The sequence below is a fragment of the Lagopus leucura genome, unplaced genomic scaffold (assembly GCF_019238085.1).
Source record: "Lagopus leucura isolate 7727_CA_CO unplaced genomic scaffold, USGS_WTPT01 Super-Scaffold_100157, whole genome shotgun sequence".
NCBI classification, from domain to species: domain Eukaryota; kingdom Metazoa; phylum Chordata; class Aves; order Galliformes; family Phasianidae; genus Lagopus; species Lagopus leucura.
In genome coordinates, this window is record NW_024962334.1 from 17590804 (window position 1) to 17609506 (window position 18703).

Here is an 18703-nt window from a genome sequence, read left to right on the forward strand (position 1 = left end):
ACCTTCCTGGAAGGTGATGCTTTTTGATGCTGTATCATCTTGTTTGAGTACAACAGTTTTTAAAAGATGGAGTAGCCTTTGGAATGAGGCTTGTAATTTGATGGGACACTGAAGGATAAATAAGGAATATTTTCATGGCCGTGTAAGTCATGTTTTTCAAGTAAATGCCTCTTCTACATAAAGACAAATTTCAAAAGAAAATTGTCTGACAGTTCATACAAATGCATTCAAATGCAAATGGAATTTGTTGAGATAGTACTCTTACATGTGTCATCTGAAATCCGGGAAGAAAGCTTTCTGACTCCAGAGTGGTGTGAGAAAACAGCATTCCTTTACTCCTCAAGTCACATACCAGGTGACTTGACAAATCTAACCTGCTTTCTCAGAGTTCAGGTTCTACATTTAAATAGTTAATACACTGGCATACATATTCATTCTTTCCCAAAAATTCATTAATATATGTTAATGTCCCTCTGGACACACGTGATAGCGGCCTCTGGTGGTTTTAGAGCACTTACTTTCTCCTCATTTTTCCACCATCAGCTTCATCACAGTGACTTTTGGCTGTCCTTTGACTGTTCTTCCCCAGCTGGGCAAATTTCCATTGCATGTTACACCATAATGAGCAACTTTTGCTATCTTAGTGCACTGAATCCCAAAGCAATATATGTGAAATGTGGGGAAGAAGTCCTTGCACCTGGTACATGCAAAGATAAAAGTAGTCTGTCGTGACTCCAGTGCTCCTGTGTAGCAGGATAGTTAAGAATAGCAAGGTTGTTCACACGCCAAGCACAGCTAAGCTGTAAAGTATTAGAACTTGAACTCATTGATTCCTTTTCCTAAACTATATATTGGTCTTTAAACTGATACACTGATACCTATTGCTAAACCGGCCTCTTCCACATGTTGAGCTAAGGTTAATTTCAGCTTCACAGTTGCTGAGAAAACTTCCAAACTGCAGTAGTTCTTCAAATAGCAGCATTTTTTCCTTCTAGAAGGAAACCCTTATAGAAGGGACAGTTGCAAATTATGATGGCAATATTGCAGAGCTTTAGGAGATATCTCAAAAGCTTTATTGTTCTGATTAATAGTTGGCTCTCTGCAAGTCGGACTACAGAGCAGGACAGCCCAAGGGAGCAGCTTTTAATGTTGATGCAGCAAGGTGATTAGTAACAGCTGGAAAGCCAGTGCTGCTCAGCTCATATTCAAAATAGAAATTAAGCTAAAAGCAATTGCTGATTTGGAATACAAAGCCTGGGAAAAATGTCAGGAAGCAATCTACAAGTATATGGAAATTCCAGTGTGTTTTTATGGTTTTTGTTCAGATTCTTTCAAGACCGAATTTTGAGACAAGGATGTTTTTGTTGAAAATTATTTTCCTGTTTGTTTCTGCCTGCAAATGCTTCGGATCTGGAATGTACACCCAGTAAGCTGTACTTTGGCAATATTGGAGAAAGATGCTCACAGATTAAAGCCAGCTAAGCAGCATGTTAGGGGAAAAAAACATGATCTTGCTACATATATTAGAATTATTTAATAGTGCACACTAAATGAATGGGAAATAAGCTAAATTTATTTGTGCATTCAGAAATTTTGATTTATCTCCTTTTTGAGAGGCCTATTGAAGACACTCAAGTATTCAAAAGATGCAAAGTTAATCTTTCTGGGTGAAAAAGAAACAGTAAAGCAATTGATTTGATTTTTTTATTTGTTAGAATGCTACTTGACAACTTTAAAGGACTTCACTTCTTGCAGAGCATGTTGAGTTTTCTGCAAAAAGTCAAATTCACAAAGTACGAAAATAAAGAAATTTAGATAGATAAGGCCATGGATGTTCCTTGTTGCTTGCAAAACTTTGGTTAAGTGGTAAGCAGCATGAAATTACAAATGCATGAGAATGGTGTAGTGTTTGTGTATGAAGTCTTTCTTAACAAAAACTAGTACTAGTTCTTTAAGAGAGAGAGAGCTGACATCATTATCCCATTTCTCATCCTCCTGGCTTGAGTGTCAGTGCTTGAAACTGCTGATTGCATTCTGCCTTACAACCTCAGGTTACAAGAGGAATGATTGGTAGGATATGAGTATGTCATCAACTGTGTTTAGAGTGTGTATATATATAAATCAATAATTAGTGTCTGGTAGTGGAATAGAGTCAGTGACAACTGCTGAACATGATTCTGAAGAACTCAGCTGTTTGTTGTTTTCCTTCCATATTAGGTGCAGAAAAACATACTGATATATTGTATAAAATACAAAAATAGTAATCATTTATATTAATGAAAGTATCAGCAGCTGTGTTATCTAAGAGAAAAATAGCCATGGGATATTAGTTGTAGCCAAGTCGTGGTTCAGGAGGTTCTGGATGTACGCAGAGAAGGATTCTTTCAGATTCTGGAAACGTTGTGATTGGCCTTAGCACTCAGTGCACTCAGTGAGGTGTTTTTAGTCCCAGCCAAAACGGTGTGCTAAATTGCTAGTCTTCTTTGTTACGTTCTATTTTCCAGTTGGATTGGAATGATTTATCACTTACTATAAACTTGAAATTCAACGTTTAGAGATATGGTTCCATATTTCAATTTAAACAGGTGCCTGGAATACTTGCTAAGAAATGATGCCAATCCAGGGATCCGAGACAAGCAAGGATACAATGCAGTTCATTATTCTGCTGCTTACGGCCATCGCTTATGTCTTGAATTGGTAAGAAAACTTTATTACAGGTGAAGGATGTAGCACTGTCCTCACAGAGCAAAGGCAGGGCATTCCTCCACCTTCGTTCTTCACATCAGCTTAGGTTGTTAGTGGTTTTCAGCTCCTGTGAGAATAAATCTTTAAACACTTGCGACTCTTAAAATAGAGGCAAGATGGAAAGCTAAGGTGGTAGAAACTGGTGTAAAAAGATTGCATATTTGGAGATAAGGTAAGACTGGTTGAGGATATGTGATATTGGTTTTCCTTTTTTTTTTTTTAATTTAGAATATACTGTTAATTTTTTTTCCTTATGGCTGAAGTAAAATACCCACACATATCCTCCTGAGGAGTGTTAAGAAATTTTGCAGATTTCATCTGAACGAGTAAATTTAAATATAGGGAAAACCTGTGCAGTAAGGGTGCCTTAAATTAGTTTCCACAGTAAGAGTGAATTAACAGCCTTACAATTGAATTTTAGATAGTAGGGCCTCCAGTTCATTTTTAATGTATCCTTTGGCAAAACATGCATCTTAGTTGATATGAGAGAATTTTGTCTCCTCTGTGTTGTGCAATGTAATATTTTTATGCAGATTGTACTTTTATATTCAAGTGTATTAAAATAAAAATTCTGAATGTTTTTAATTGCAGATTGCAAGTGAAACGCCTCTAGATGTTGTAAGTGTGTGTGATTTCTCACTTTTAAAGTACTAGGCAGCAAAAGGGAACACATCATTTTAAAAATACTGCAGTTAAACATTTCTGCAGTGCCTGGATGTATTGTTTAATTTCAGTTGCAATGAAGACTTAATTGCAGTTCAGCATTGTAAAATATAGAAGTATTTTTAAGCCATGAACTGATTTAAACTTATGTATGACTGCTATAACATTGTGATCGCGAAAATGTAGCGATCTGAATGTATTGGGTGTTCACACTGTGTTTGAATCTTCTACCATAAAAACCTAAACACAGTCATGAAAAAGACCCAGGATTAAAACTTGAAAAACACTTGAAAGTGTCAAACAGAAATATATATGTGTTTTTTTCCCTGCAATTGTTCTTCTCACCAATCCTGAAATTCCTTTCATGTGAATGTCATCTATGTATTTCATACGATAGCTTTGGGAAGTCTTAATTTTACACTAATTTCTGATTTGATTATTGCATTATTGGGCAAAATTAAGCAACTTTAGGAGATGAGTATGGGGGAGGGGTTGCAGTAATTGCAGTTCAAAGCCATTCGAAAATTGGAACGAATCTGGAATTGTTAAGGAAATAGTAGTCTTTTATTTTTTTTCCTAATATTGTGTCTTATTTTTTAATCTGTGTGTACTGGAAGCTAGCAGTTACTGCTGAATGTTTTTAAAGGTGATGAGTTCTGTACTCACTCAGACTTTCTCTGTTAAGCTAATGGAAACATCAGGTACTGACATGCTGAACGATTCAGACAACAGAGCACCTATAAGTCCACTGCATTTAGCTGTAAGTATTTCAGTAGTCTGTGATGGGTCCTCCTCTAATTGCAAGAGTTGTTGGCATAGTCTTGATTCATTCCGGTTTTGGGTTTGGTGTTGTTTGGTTTGGTTTTAATTATGCCAATAAAATAAATTAAACCTGAAAACACAATGCATAATCACCCTGAATATAGGATGATTTTTGCTTTTCACTTGAAATTTGCTTTGTGGAACTGCCTTTGCTTTGATTCATATGATTAAGTTTTATTTTATGAATTATATTAATTAAACTTTTGTGAAAACTTATTCTACAAATAATGGTTTTTTTTTTTACCATCATCATTTATTATGAGAAATGTTTATCTTCCATACCTGTGCAAAACTGCAAAAACAGTAGGAGAAGAGCAAACCTGTTGAAACTGTCAAGAAGTTGGGAACTGAAAAACAGCTCAGTGTGTAACTTTATTCTTTTCACTGGACTTCTAGCAGTGGAAAAACCTCACTGTACTTTCTGAAAATAGCCTGGGTCTCACGTAGTACATATATTGCTATATATATGGCTAAGGGAAAAGTAATCTCATACTGGTAAAAGAAAGCTGCTAAAGAGACTGTTCCTGGAAATTTCTTCTTCTGGAAATAGAGCTCCTATGTCTACGAGAAGAAATTCAGAGTTGATTATGGAAGCTATAAAGCCATAGTTGAAATTGTTTATTTTCATTACTTATTTGGATGCTTTGTCTTGATGCTTAACTACATTTTCTGTTGTATCCTTGTATATCCATTCTTATCTTTTTCTGTTTCATTTTCTAAGGCCCTTCTCTTTTTACCAATTATGGTAGCTAATTGTACTGTATTTTTTACCTACAGAACTTTACACCTTTTTTCTAAAATGTTTTATTTAAAACCTCATAGGAGTTAAATGTGCTTGCGTATGTTCTTCACTTGAAATAGTCTGAGGATTATGTAACTTCAGTATAAGGAATGTAACATGCAGCATTCAGAACACTGATGGTTTTACAGATTGGAGGCAGGGAAGATTTTATGAAAACGCTTTGTTGCTTATTTGAAGAACAAAATGAAGAAGCACCAACCTTCCTGCTGAGAGAGTTTTCAGAATTAATTGTAAATACTTTGTGATGATCTGTATGCTGTGTCAGGAGCTCTTCCAAATGTAAAAATAAAAATAATGTCTTCACTGTTTTGTTTATGTAGTCGTGGGAAAACTGATGAATTTTCTCATTCTCTTAGGCCTACCACGGCCACCATCAAGCTCTGGAAGTGCTGGTGCAGTCGCTGCTAGACCTTGATGTGAGGAATAACAATGGAAGGACACCACTGGATCTTGCTGCCTTCAAGGGACACGTCGAATGTGTAGATGTGCTCATTAATCAGGGAGCATCAATCTTGGTGAAAGATTATGTTGTAAAGAGAACCCCAATACATGCAGCAGGTTTGTGCTAACTGACACACTCTAACATTTTGGCTTTTGAAGTGGATCTTCCTTCATCTTTGGAAGTCTCTTTGTGTTCTAAGAGATGGTGTTAAGGAACGAGTGATCGCTTTTGGGTTACTGTTAAGACTTCTAGATTTTTGTATACTTGTAGGTATAGATTATATAAATAAAGGTAACAAAGCACTTACAGTGGAAACCTGTATTAAGCCCATAAATCATTTTAGCTTGTGAATTACCATTCCATGCTACTCTCTAAAAGGGTGCATGCAATGTTTTGGGTTGAAAAGGGCGTGAGACCATTCAGTTCCAACCTTGTCCATTCAGCTAGCAAGACTTATTGCACTGAGAGGTGTCAGCAGTATGTTCTTGTTTCTCTCCTCATCTTTCACACAGCCCAAATTTAGATGCATGATTTGTGTTGCCTGTCCTGGCTGTAAAATACTGCTATCAGTTTGAGAAGAGACTAGAAAACTGTGTTCTGTTTCTTCCATGTTTTTAAATCACTCCTTACTGCGTATTTTCAAATAATAGCAAACCTTCACGATGTTTTCTTACTGACTTCCAGGAAAACATCTATAAACTCAAAATATGGCAGTCATCCTTATTCTCTTTTTCTTTTTTCCTGTCTTTGAAAATAGGCTTATTTGAATTGGCATTACTGTTATAAGCTACATGGCTACACTTGCTAACAAATTCTGTGTATGACTGTGTATGTGTTTGCTTGTTTTAAGGCACAGGTATAAGATGTGATATTATATTTAGTTATTCCTTTTTGTGGACAGTGTGTAAGCATATACTCCTACAGCTGATGTGTGCAACCCAATTTGTATGTCAAAAATAAATTCCTGTTGGGAATTGACGGTTGCAGTTGATTCTGTGCAATACTATATAATTGAGAATACCTCATATCTGAAATCATTGAGTGCTCATATTTTTTGTTCCTATCTATTAATATATAATACATGTTTTATGTATGAAAATCAATTATATCAGTGATAAAGCTGTACACTGGCTTCTCAAACTGTGGGGTGTTAGCATGGGCAAGTGACTGTTGTCTTTCTGCTGCATACTTGAAGACAATTCTTGTAAAACTGGTATTTTGATGTTTTACAGCTACAAATGGTCACTCTGAATGTTTGCGACTATTGATAGGAAATGCAGAACCACAGAATGCAGTGGACATTCAAGATGGAAATGGACAGTAAGTTTTAAAAATACACAATCTAATATTCACAAATTACATCATTTTATAAAAGGGCAAAAATAAATACGATTTTACATCGGTGATTTTTAGTTTGTTGCTTTCAAATGAGGTGCTATTTGAACAAAGACAAAGGAGTGCATGTTTTACAATAAACAGCTTTGGCAGTGAAAAATGTCTTGTTCAATTGGGAATACTTTAGTCAGGAATTCTGAATCAGTGGAAATTAATTGATTTTCTTGAATCTCCTGGCATTCTTGGAATAAAGGTAGTGCTAGAGAAGCTTATGGATAATCTAGATTTCCAGTGTTCTTTGATGGTGCCCAGTGCCAGGATGAGGCACAAACTGAAACATGGGAAGTTCCATCTGAACATCAGAATGCTTTTCTTTGCTGTGAGAGTGGCAGAACACAGTCTGCCCAGAAAGGTTCTGTAGCCTCCTTGGTGAGCATCTTCAAAAACCACCTGGACATGAGGTTGGGTAGCCTGATCTGGGTGTTCCTGCTGGAGGAGGAGCTGGACCAGGTGGACCCAGAGGTCTCTGCCAACCTCAGCCACTGTGTGTGTGTGTGTGTGTGTGTGTGTGTACAGGTTTTTCATATTTCAGCTGAGCACTGCTCTGTTACATTTCCGTGTAAATTATGCTTTAATTTCTCTCTCTGTGTAGGACTCCTTTGATGTTGTCTGTTCTCAATGGGCACACAGACTGTGTTTATTCACTTCTCAACAAGGGAGCAAACGTAGATGCCAAAGATAAGTGGGGAAGGACAGCGTTACACAGAGGGGTAAGAGAATATTGCCTTTCTGTCTTTTCCAGTATTGTACACACTGAGTTAAAATACAGGCTTAGTTTGTAGCACTAATTAATTTCTTATTATTTTGATAATGCCATTCTTAGCTTTAAATTGTCTTTTTAGTTGTTTTCAAGGCTACCTTTTGCTTGTTTGCTACATAACCTCAGAATTCTGTTGGATTTCCTGAGTCTCATAATGTTGCTATAAGCTGTTGGCTGCAGAAGACCTGAAGTATGACTTTTTGTCATGGGGTGGGGGACGTGTTAATGGATGGAAGAAAATTGTTATATGTGCCAAATAGGTTTGGGTTTTCTGTTTTTTTGTTGTTGTTTTGTTTTTAAATCTTTGACAGATAACTGACCTAGCCCTAGGGATGAGTAGTTCATTCAGTATACCTCCAATGAATTATCCTCTCGTGAATGTAAAAGTACATTGCTGCTTTTCCAACAGAGTGGCTGTTTCCAAATGTTAAAAACAGTAACTATGCTTATTTTATTGTTACTTAAAAATTTAAGACATTCCCTGCAGTTTGCTTAGTTCAGTTATACAGCTTGACACTCTTTGTATATATTTGTATATATTTATATATATTATGTATATATAAATATATATATATATACAAAGAAATATAAAATATATATATAATATATTATATATATTTATATATATTATTGAATATTTGCGAACTTGTTCTTTCGTTTCTTTCTCTCAGGCAGTTACTGGGCATGAGGAATGTGTGGAAGCACTACTTCAACATGGTGCTAAGTCCTTATTAAGAGACTGTAGGGGGCGAACCCCTATACATTTGTCAGCTGCATGTGGACATATAGGTGTTCTAGGAGCTCTATTGCAGTCAGCTACATCTGTGGATGCAATACCTGCGATAGCAGACAATCATGGCTATACATCGCTGCACTGGGCCTGTTATAATGGTAAACATGAAAGCATGCTGGGGGGGAATGTATCTCTCTGTAGGCATAGTGTCTCACAAAGGATTTCCTATACAATCAAAGCGTTCTGAATCTCAATTAAGTATTCAACAATGAAATAAAAATTGAGAATCAAATGGGCCAAAAAGAAAAGATTTTTTCTATAATGTTGGGCATTTTCTGGGCGAAAACGTACAGGGCTGTTATGTCATGTTTATTTTTATTACTTCCAGGACAGTAATCTTCACATACTTGTAAATCTCCCTTTTCAATGAACTGAGTGCCAACACTGTATTGCTTAAAATCATGTATCTGGTGTCTGAAATCTTAAGTTAAATGTCAGAATGTAGATGTAACTGCAGAGGGAGTCAACAGAGGGAAAAGCTGAGGAACAAAACAGTGCATTAACGTTGCTGGATGCAGTGTTATGTTTGTGTTATGTTTGTGTCAGGACCTGGAAATCATTTAATTAAGAACAGTTTAATTAAGAACAGACACTTCTGGTAACGTATCTGGGGAGGTGCTAGCCATTTCTGGACAGCTTTCATTTTGACTAATACAAATTGTTTACGTTTTATTTTATTCTGCAGTCAGTCATGTACATCCAAACTTGATTTCGTATTAACTGTAATTAGCAAGTAATTAACTGTAATTAACAAGTGACAAAATGAAGTTTATGTATAAATAGCTTTGGGTTCCTTAAATAGGAAGCATCTTCATAACTTAACAAAGCAAAGCAAACTACTGAATTGTAGTTGAAATGGTTTCCAGGTGTGAAGAAGTACCCAGATGCTTCTGTTGGATTGTTACACATAAAATGTCCAATTGTTCATTTTTTTGTCTTAGTCTTGGAAAAAGTGGGGTTCATCAGTTACAGAAATACAAAGGTTTTCACACTCTTGTATACTTGGTTTCTCCTAGCAAGCACATATTCTTTTTAATACAAAGCTTCTCCTCCATCAAATGTGTTGACAGTTAAATGCGTGTAATTGTTAACACTGAGATAGATGTTACTAATACTTTACAACTACTTTAAAACTTAAAATATTGCTCAATCTAATTTAGATAAATATTTCTTCTAAATCATAAGTAGTTCTTTTCCTTTTTTTTATTTCTTTTTAAACTATCTCTACGTTTACTTCAGGTCACGACAGTTGTGTAGAACTTCTCCTGGAACAAGAAGTTTTCCAGAAAATGGAAGGAAATTCTTTCAGTCCATTGCATTGTGCTGTGTAAGGAAAAGCAAAATTATTCTTCGTAGACTTAATCATGGTATTTAACAAAAGATTTATCATTCTGTAAATAACAGCTTGTTTAATTCTTTATAGGATAAATGACAATGAAGGTGCTGCAGAAATGTTAATTGATACATTAGGTGCTGGTATTGTAAATTCAACAGATTCAAAGGGAAGGTAAGAGTGCATCTGCATGGTGGAAGAATGTATGTGCTGGTTGCATTCACTCTGCTAAATTCTGTTGTGTTTTTTAATGGCTACTCAGATTATTTCCTACTTCCCCCTTGTTTATTCTTTAAAGATTGTTTTAAATTCTGAGCAAAAAAAAAAATTTTTAATTTAGTTCTGATTCAGTAAACCTGAATGGGCTTTTTGTTGCGTAGGCATGGTTAAAATTGCATCACTTCATGAGTATTATTTTATGTGTACTTTTCCTTTCTGAATCAAGTTCTATCTGTACTGTGCACTACACAGATAAGAGTTATTTGAAAGTATTTGAAACTTGAAGGTGATTTCTTGAAGGCACCAGTCACAGCTCTTAACGTTCCTGATCCCATCTGATCAGTGGGAGTGACTGCCCAGTCTCTGCACCTACAGTCAGGTCTGATGACAGTCAGTGTGTCTGTAGGAAGCACAGCTGAGCGTCACCGTGTGATCTGTTTCAGGACCCCTCTTCATGCAGCAGCTTTTACAGATCATGTTGAGTGTCTGCAGCTTCTACTCAGTCACAATGCTCAAGTAAATGCTGTAGATGCTTCTGGGAAAACACCTTTAATGATGGCTGCAGAAAATGGACAGACCAATACTGTTGGTAAAGTATCTATTTCTCCTGTTCAGTGTGTTGATCTTACCACAGATGAAGTTGCCTTATCAGTTGATTATTGTGGATATATTTTGTTAAAATATCATATTCATTTTGCACAAATGTAAACTATTAGAACTTTACAGACTGTGCTTTTACTTAATACAAACCTTTATTTCTCGCAGAGGTGCTGGTTAGCAGTGCTAAGGCTGATCTGACTTTGCAAGATAGTTGTAAGAACACAGCGCTCCATTTGGCTTGCAGCAAGGTGCGTGCATAGTCTGACCTCACTGGTACTCGTTGGTGCTTTGTGTTACCAAACATTGTTTACAAATAAGTGTTTGCTTGCAGCCCAGCAGTACCCTTGCAGCCCAGAAGGCCAACCTGCATTCAAAAAGGGGTGGCCAGCAGGGAGAGGGAGGTGATTGTCCCCCTCTACTTGGCTCTTGTGAGGCCCCATCTGCAGTACTGTGCCCAGGCCTGGGGCCCTCAGTGCAAGAAAGACGCAGAGCTCTTGGAGCAGGTCCAGAGGAGAGCCACTAAGATGATCTGAGGGCTGGAGCACCTCTGCTGTGAGGAAAGGTTGAGGGAACTGGGCTTGTTTAGCTTGGAGAAGGCTTTGGGGAGACCTCGTTGTGGCCTTCCAGTACTTGAAAGAAGCAGGAGGGGGAATGGCTGTTTATGAGGGTAGATAGTGATAGGACAAGGGGGAATGGTTTTAAACTGAGACGGGAGATTTAGGTTAGATACTGGGAGGAAGTTTATCACACAGAGGGTGGTGACGCACTGGGACAGGTTGCCCAAGGAGGTTGTGGATGCCCCATCCCCGGAGGCATTCAAGGCCAGGCTGGATGTGGCTCTGGGCAGCCTGGTCTGGTGGTTGGTGACCCTGCACATAGCAGGGGGTTGAAACTAGATGATCTTTGAGGTCCTTTTCAACCCAGGCCATTCTATGTTTCTATGGTAAGAACTTATTACTTTGGAAAGGCATTCAAAGCTTTTTTTGAAGGTTATTTGCTATGTGACAAATGTTTATTCTGTATTAAGGGTCATGAAACTAGTGCCTTGTTAATACTGGAGAAGATTACGGACAGAAACCTCATCAATGCCACCAACGCAGCCTTGCAAACGTATGTATCCACGGAGTGGATTTTTTTCAGATTACTTTTTGGGGTGTTTTGCTAAGACTTTCTTATAAAGAGAAATTTTTTTGCAGATTTTTTTTTCTAAATTGGTTGAATTCTGTTTGAATTGCTGAATACCAGGAGTCGGACCAACCTGAAGTGAGTAGGTATATTGTCCAAACCTGGACTTCTAGTTTTAGCTGAGTGAAAAGGATAAGAAATAAATCTTAATGTGTTGTGATTCAGGGAATCCTGTGTGAGATTACTGCAATCCGTTGAGATTATCTGCACACCAGTGTATTTGTTTTACAAACTGAATAATTTTTCACTTAAAATTGAGGTTTTTTTAAATTCATTGGAGGCAAATTATGTTTTTTTTTCCATAGCTAACCATCAAAACCTAGCTAAGTGTGCTTGTATTATTCAGCATGCTTTCTGTTGGTAAATTTATCTGTTACTGAGATGGCAGACTTTGTTTTCCATTCAATATTATTTTATCATTCTACATTATATTCTCAATATAATTGAGACCTAATTTTGAGACCTTCCAAGTTGGAAGGGACCCACAAGGATGGATCATGAAGTCCAACTCTGGGCTCCACAAAGAACCGCCCAAAACTCAAGTTGTATGTTGGAGAGCATCGTCCAAATGCTCCTTGAACTCCAGCATGCTGGGGCCATGAGCACTGCCCTCAGAAGGCTGTTGCATGCCTGACCACCCTCAGGATTCTCAGTGCTTCCTGAAGATCTACCTTCAAGTAGAATTAAGCCTATTTTGTTAGCATGGTTATAGGGAAAGCTTAGAATGCCTAAGTTGTACTGTGAAATGTATTTCAGAAGGAGCTACTAAAATAACTTTTCTGCATTTTTATTTTTTTTCCTTTTGAAGAAAGTATTTGACACGTGATAAGTAGCTAAGTTACACCACATGAATTCTTGGATTCCTTTAGAAATGTTATCACACAGAGCATTTAGAATAAACACCAAAACTTCCAAGTAACTTGTACATTTCTCTGGCCTTGCATCCCTTCTGGAATCTGCCATGTTCAAACCCCTACAGTCTTACCAACTATTCTGAGAGATAGGCAAGAGAAAGCAGAGTGGAAGGAAGCTGATTTTTCTGTTTCCTGCAGAGTGGTGGTAGGATTCTTTAAACCAGTGGGAATCGATTCTGGAAAACTGTTTCATTTTAAAAAGATATAATCAGAGTAGGTGTGGTAAAGTTGCACTTTCCTTGATACATCCAGACACCACACAAGACATGGTTAATAGATTGAGGTTTTCAAAAGTAATTTGTTTTTCTCCTTGCTTTATGCAGTCTGAATTTTTTATCTCTGGTCATGAAGGAATGTGGTGGTTTCTGGAAGGCAGATTGAAATGCTTCTGCGTGTCTTGGAAGCATTAATATGCAATAAATAATGTACTGATATTTGTATTCTGATGATTATTGCTGGTGACACAGAGATCTCAGATGTGACACGATCTATTAAAACCATTCAATGAAGGGTTTATTAACAGGATGGTATAGGTGACTAATTTTTTATTGTGATGAAGCTCATAAGCAGGCGGATCACTTCCAGCAGCTACTTCTTCACATGTGGTTCCACTAATAAAAAATAATAATAAACATACAGAACTATTTCTGTCTTGATTGTCTGCAGCAAGAAACTGGCTTTGTTAGTTTTTCCCATCTCCGCTTTTTATCTCCTATATTTGGTAATGTATAAATAACATACAAGTAAAAATATGTCAGTAATCATTCAACGCAATGCATTTTATCTGCCTTGTGTATTACGTTTTGTTCTAAGGTTTATCTACCAGTTTGTTTGTCTTCACAGACCTCTGCATGTTGCTGCTCGAAATGGACTAACAGTTGTAGTTCAAGAACTCTTAGGAAAGGGAGCAAGTGTACTTGCTGTGGATGAAAACGGTAAGCATGAATTTCACTTTGTTTCCCCATAAGCAGCTCTGCTTTTAAACTCAACTCACTGAACGCAGTAACTGTGTGGAAATTTCATATGAACCTTCCAGTAGGTTCCCCCCTAGAAAAAGCAGCATGTTGATGATGGGTCATTTTAGCAGAGGGGAAGGGAAGCTTTCAGAACAATGCAGCTCATGGTGGAAATATTTGGTATAAGTGTATGGTCTGAAAATGTGTGTACTATGAATACACTGGTGTATTGGAAACAGAAGAACGTAATAGTCAAGGTAGAGTAAAACTTTCACTTGTTAACCTGGATGTAATGGCCACCCATTTTGTCTGGGGTAGATGTATGGGTGTTAGCTTTTAAAAGTGAGTGTGAATTACAGATCTGTTACTGGGTCTCAAGCTTCTGGCTCGTTAGAGCTTTTTGTCACACGTGAGTAAGAAAACGTAATGGAATTTTTAAAATCTCAGAATAAATCCCACACCTTGTAAGGACAAAAGTACATGAGACCTACTGACTTCTTATTTACATATTTCCACATATTAAATCTATGATTTCAATATGCCTTGTAACTAAAAGCAATAGCTGTTTTGGGGTTGTTGTTGTTTTGGTTTTTTGGTTTTTTTTTATGGTTGTTTTCTTGTTTTGTTACATTTTTGTGGGATTTTTTTGTCTTTTTCAGACAGGACGTGCCTGATTAATAGTTCTAACTAGATTTCCCTTTTGGACAGCTTGTCCTCCCTTGATGTTTGCTGTGACTTTCCTTTTACAGGGCTTCTCAAATTGCACTGCTTAAATTGACATGGGAGATTTAAGGATCATTCCTCCCCTGAAATAGGGTAAAGGGTAGCTGCTAAATGAAACTGCCTAGAATGAAAATACAGGGAAACATCTTTTTTTTTGAGTTTCAGCTTCTCATCACAAGTATGCCAACTGGAGACATCATCTGTGTTTTCTGTGGGTTCATCACGTGCAGCCCATCAGTGCCATGCTGGGTGAATCTTTGACATAATAGTTGTCCATACAGAAGTCAAGTTCTCTGGCAGCCGGAGGATCTAACTAACGTTTACACTTCTCTTTAAATCTGCTAATATTTTAAATTTAAGGCAACTCCTCAGTGCTACCTAATCTAATTCCTCTCCGTGGTTCCTAGCATTTCTTTCTAACAGCAATTACATTGCTTATAAAATCTCAAGCAGCCTTGAGAGTATTCATAGAGAATACTCTGAGGTGAATGTCCCAGCTCAGAGTGCTGTGTAGACAAAGCCATGAATACTTTGAGGTGAGAGAGAGCGAGGGAAAAAACTAGAATATGGTGTTTCATTCCTAGTTATGGAAGCTCAAGATCTAAACCTGAATATTAGTGCAAGTTCTGGGCTTTAGAGTTGTGGTTGTTTTTTTACAGAAACAAGTTTTTTTGTTGACCTTCAATTTTATTTTTTTAAGACAAAGTGGGATGCTCTGTTCCAGAGGTGAATGAATATTGTCTTACACACCTGAAATACCCACTTCTTCCACTGCTTCTGCAGACTGTCACTGTTGACTCTGAGCTGTTCAGTCGAGGCTGTCTCTTGCTTGCTGTTTGCTTATGTCCTAGCCGCAATGAATTTCCACCAGAGGCCTGTCTGTTTATAAATTCTGTGCAGTGTGCTTTCACCTCGTGGTAACTATTTCTGAACCGTGTCCTAAAACCTGACCTGGATCATTTCTGCAATGAAGGTGATTCCTTAGTGGTTGCAATACTTGCTGGTAAAATAAGCATTATCTCATTTTTCTTGCTTTCCAAGTATCTGAATAGAAGCCTATCATGTGGCTTACCATAACGCTGTGCATTACGAAATGCATACAAGTAACTTAGATGCTGTACACCTTCAAGCTGTGAAGTGGGAGTAGTGTGGGACTTCAGGCTCTCAAATGCACATGGCCATTAGTCTGTCTGCTCAGCAGAATTAGCTGTCACCTGTGGTTGTGCTCATGCTGTGATGGACAGCAATAGGGAAGCTTCAGGATGAAGAAATATTTCATGTTGTGTAGTTTCTGCAGTGACTCTCTGGTGAGTGCACTTAGTTCCATCCCCTTGGCCAGTTGACTTCCTCACCGTTTCCAGAACCAGGCTTTGTGGTTGGCCGAGAACATCTGACTGTTTAAAAAACCCTGACATCTCTGTTCCAAAGAACTCTGACTTCTGGGACGCATTTGTAACTGAAAGCTGTAAAAACAAACAAACGAACAAAACAAAAAAACCCACAAAAAAACCTTATGATGTATTTAATTTTATGGCCCTTTTCAAACAGTGTGGAACTAAGTAAAATGAAATGTTTTTGCAGCTGAAAGATGACACGACCTTGAGCAAATTTGTACATTGTTGTTGTGTTTTTCTCGGCTCCCAGGTTACACACCAGCTCTGGCCTGTGCACCCAACAAGGATGTGGCCGATTGCCTCGCGCTCATCCTGGCCACGATGATGCCCGTTTCATCAAGCAGCGCATTGCCTTCCCTTACGTTCAATGCCATTAATCATTACACCAACACCTCTAAAACTGTCACCTTCGATTCCTTGCCAATCATGAGGAGTGATCATAGCTCTTACTGTACTTTCAACAATATTGGCAGGGAGGATGGCTACCCCTATACAGAAGAAGACGAACTCAATGACTCAGATTCCGAGACCTATTGAACGCTGCATTTCGTAGGGCTGAAGAGTGACCCCTAATGCTGGAAGTCGTCACATCTGGGCTTTTGAAAAAAGCTGTTGGAATTGGAGTGCAAAAAGAGGACCGACCTTTGGAAGATGCTTTTTATTGTGGTTGCATAAAACAAAATCCATGAGACTCTGGAAGGATTTTTAAGAGCATATTTTGCAGACGAAGCAGAAATTCTTGAATAAATTCTTGGAAACCGTGGCAAAAAAACTTTGAAGAATGTCAAAACTGCTTTATTTAACTGTTCTACCGTTCTGTTTCTGGTGCCAGGAGTAACTTCTGCAGACTGGGCACCCTCGTTGATGTTAATGAACGACACTGTTGTACAACACAGAGGATACTAGATTTAAATATTGTCAATAAAACGAAAATCATTTTGAAGGCAATAAAAGCGTTTGGTACAGTAGGCATTGTTTGTGCTGCAAACTGCCAAAGGACCAAATAACTTAAAAGGTTGTTTTTGTTTTTGTTTTTTAATTAAATACATTGTTGTGGAAACTGGAATAGATTCTTTGAAAAGTTGTTTTAACCAAACCTTAATTACTTCTGGGAAAGAAGCTTAGATTTGGTTTTAAGTGTTGACTTTTTTTTTTGTTTACCATCTAAAAACCTTCCAGCACTATTAAATGTACCATGAAAGAAAGCAGATTTATGTTTAAGTTTTGTTTTCTTTTTCTTTTTGACAACATCAAAATGGAACTTGTCGTACTTTTCTAATACTAAAACTAAACCAGCTAACAAGGTGAAGTCAGGGTGAAAAATGTACAGTGTAATAAACAAGGGAAGGGTGGGAGATGGGGGAGGGAAATGGACATTGTTGCACAGGTTTAGACTGTTAAACTTTGGTGGTTTGAATTGAGATTTTTTTTTTTTTAATTTAAAATACGTAACTTAGAAACTATGAAACTGCATAAAGAGAATGGAAATGTCTCCATAACCCCAGAACTGGGACTGAGAGTTCTTTGCAACGATTGGTCCTCCTCCTTACACCGAAAAGATTGCACGTGAAGGTGGAATTGTAAATCCCTAGCACTTCTTTTTTTTTCTTTTTTTTTGAATCCTGGAGTTGCCGGGGCGGGGGGAGGTGAATTTAAAAGTATATTTCCCTATTAGAAAGAAGTACAGTGTCTGGTCTGTGGGAAGAGCTGTGTATCTTTGTTGTGCTCCATTTAGAAATGAACAGCAGAAGCAGGTCCCCTAATGTAGTTCAGTCTCACCTGAAGATTTTTATCTTTTTTATTTATAACAGACTACTGCATTTTTTTAATTGCCTGAAGAATGAAAAAGTGACATAAGCAAGCTGAAGTCTCATTGTTAAATATGCATATTTACTTTATTTGGCTCTGCTTTAACTACAACTGTTACTTTTCAAGTGAAATGGCTTATGTACGTGCAAGGAATCCTTGCGTGTTCTGGTAAAGTACAAATAAATTACTGCAAACCGATTCAAATTTCCTTTTTATCCTTTTTGTATTGTGAAACTGGAAATCTTTATGATATTGTAAATTATCAGCTGGTTTTCTGAACATAAAGTGGAAACACGGGACAATATTTTGATCTGTTTGATAATTTTGTGGGTTTTTTTGAAGAATTAATGAGCATGTACATAGAAATAGTGACTGCTTGAATACTGTATTTACCTGCACTCTTTCAGTACTTCAAGATTCTTGTATATTTTACGGAATATAATAAAACCCAAATGTGAGTTCTACTAAGGAATAATTTATTTGTATCTATTAAGCACTAATGGCAAAGTCTCTTTTATTGAACTGTTAGAATTTATAAGGTCTGCTTTCCAAAGGCTTTGTAATCCTAAACGGAAGGTGAGCTATTGGAATTTTAGGTAACCCTAAATGTTAGATTACTAATTACTCCTCTAGGCTTTCTTCTAAGTACCCCTTTCTTAACCATTTGTGCCAGTGTTTGTTGTTTGCATATGCAGTGTTTGTCTTGGAACAGAATTAGATGACTTCAGGGCGGTGGTGATCTCTGTTTGCTTCCCTCTGGTCTCTCAAAGTACTCCGTGGGAGTGACCGACATTTTGGGTCCATGTTGGTCTGTCTTGAGATTCACTCCATCTATCTAAATAGCGGGGTTGAAACAGCATGGAACCATGCATCCTCACTTGTATCAGAATGGCAAGTAGCACCTGCACTATTGGGAAGGTAACAGTTAGATGTTTCTGTAGTGGAGCTGTCAAGTTTTTGAGATGTTTGATTTTTCCTACAAGTTGTTAACTCTGTTTAGGAATTCAGAGTTGCGTGTATCGTTTACAGTTTACCCAGGGAGCCTGGATATCTCTGTTTGCATGAATTTACTTAATGGACAGGACAGCAGTTGTGCTTGTAAATGGTAAGTGGGACTCCTACTAGACAATGATTCCTAAAATGGAACA

General features: G+C 37.5%; 1 protein-coding gene across 3 annotated transcripts in view; it reads left to right on the forward strand.

Annotated features, from left to right (window-relative positions):
- Positions 1 to 18019, forward strand: part of ANKRD28 (ankyrin repeat domain 28) — a 170820-nt gene extending 152801 nt beyond the window's left edge. For all 3 annotated transcript variants that reach the window (XM_042888446.1, XM_042888445.1, XM_042888444.1), the window contains 14 exons: positions 2586 to 2697; positions 3337 to 3363; positions 4094 to 4168; positions 5389 to 5590; positions 6707 to 6794; positions 7462 to 7579; positions 8301 to 8520; positions 9662 to 9749; positions 9846 to 9929; positions 10418 to 10563; positions 10740 to 10822; positions 11602 to 11684; positions 13517 to 13608; positions 15997 to 18019. In XM_042888446.1, the coding sequence (XP_042744380.1) occupies positions 2586 to 2697; positions 3337 to 3363; positions 4094 to 4168; positions 5389 to 5590; positions 6707 to 6794; positions 7462 to 7579; positions 8301 to 8520; positions 9662 to 9749; positions 9846 to 9929; positions 10418 to 10563; positions 10740 to 10822; positions 11602 to 11684; positions 13517 to 13608; positions 15997 to 16283 (1705 nt within the window). In that variant the 3' untranslated portion in view covers positions 16284 to 18019. The remainder of the gene's footprint in view (positions 1 to 2585; positions 2698 to 3336; positions 3364 to 4093; positions 4169 to 5388; positions 5591 to 6706; positions 6795 to 7461; positions 7580 to 8300; positions 8521 to 9661; positions 9750 to 9845; positions 9930 to 10417; positions 10564 to 10739; positions 10823 to 11601; positions 11685 to 13516; positions 13609 to 15996) is intronic.
- The last annotated feature ends 684 nt before the right edge of the window (positions 18020 to 18703 follow it).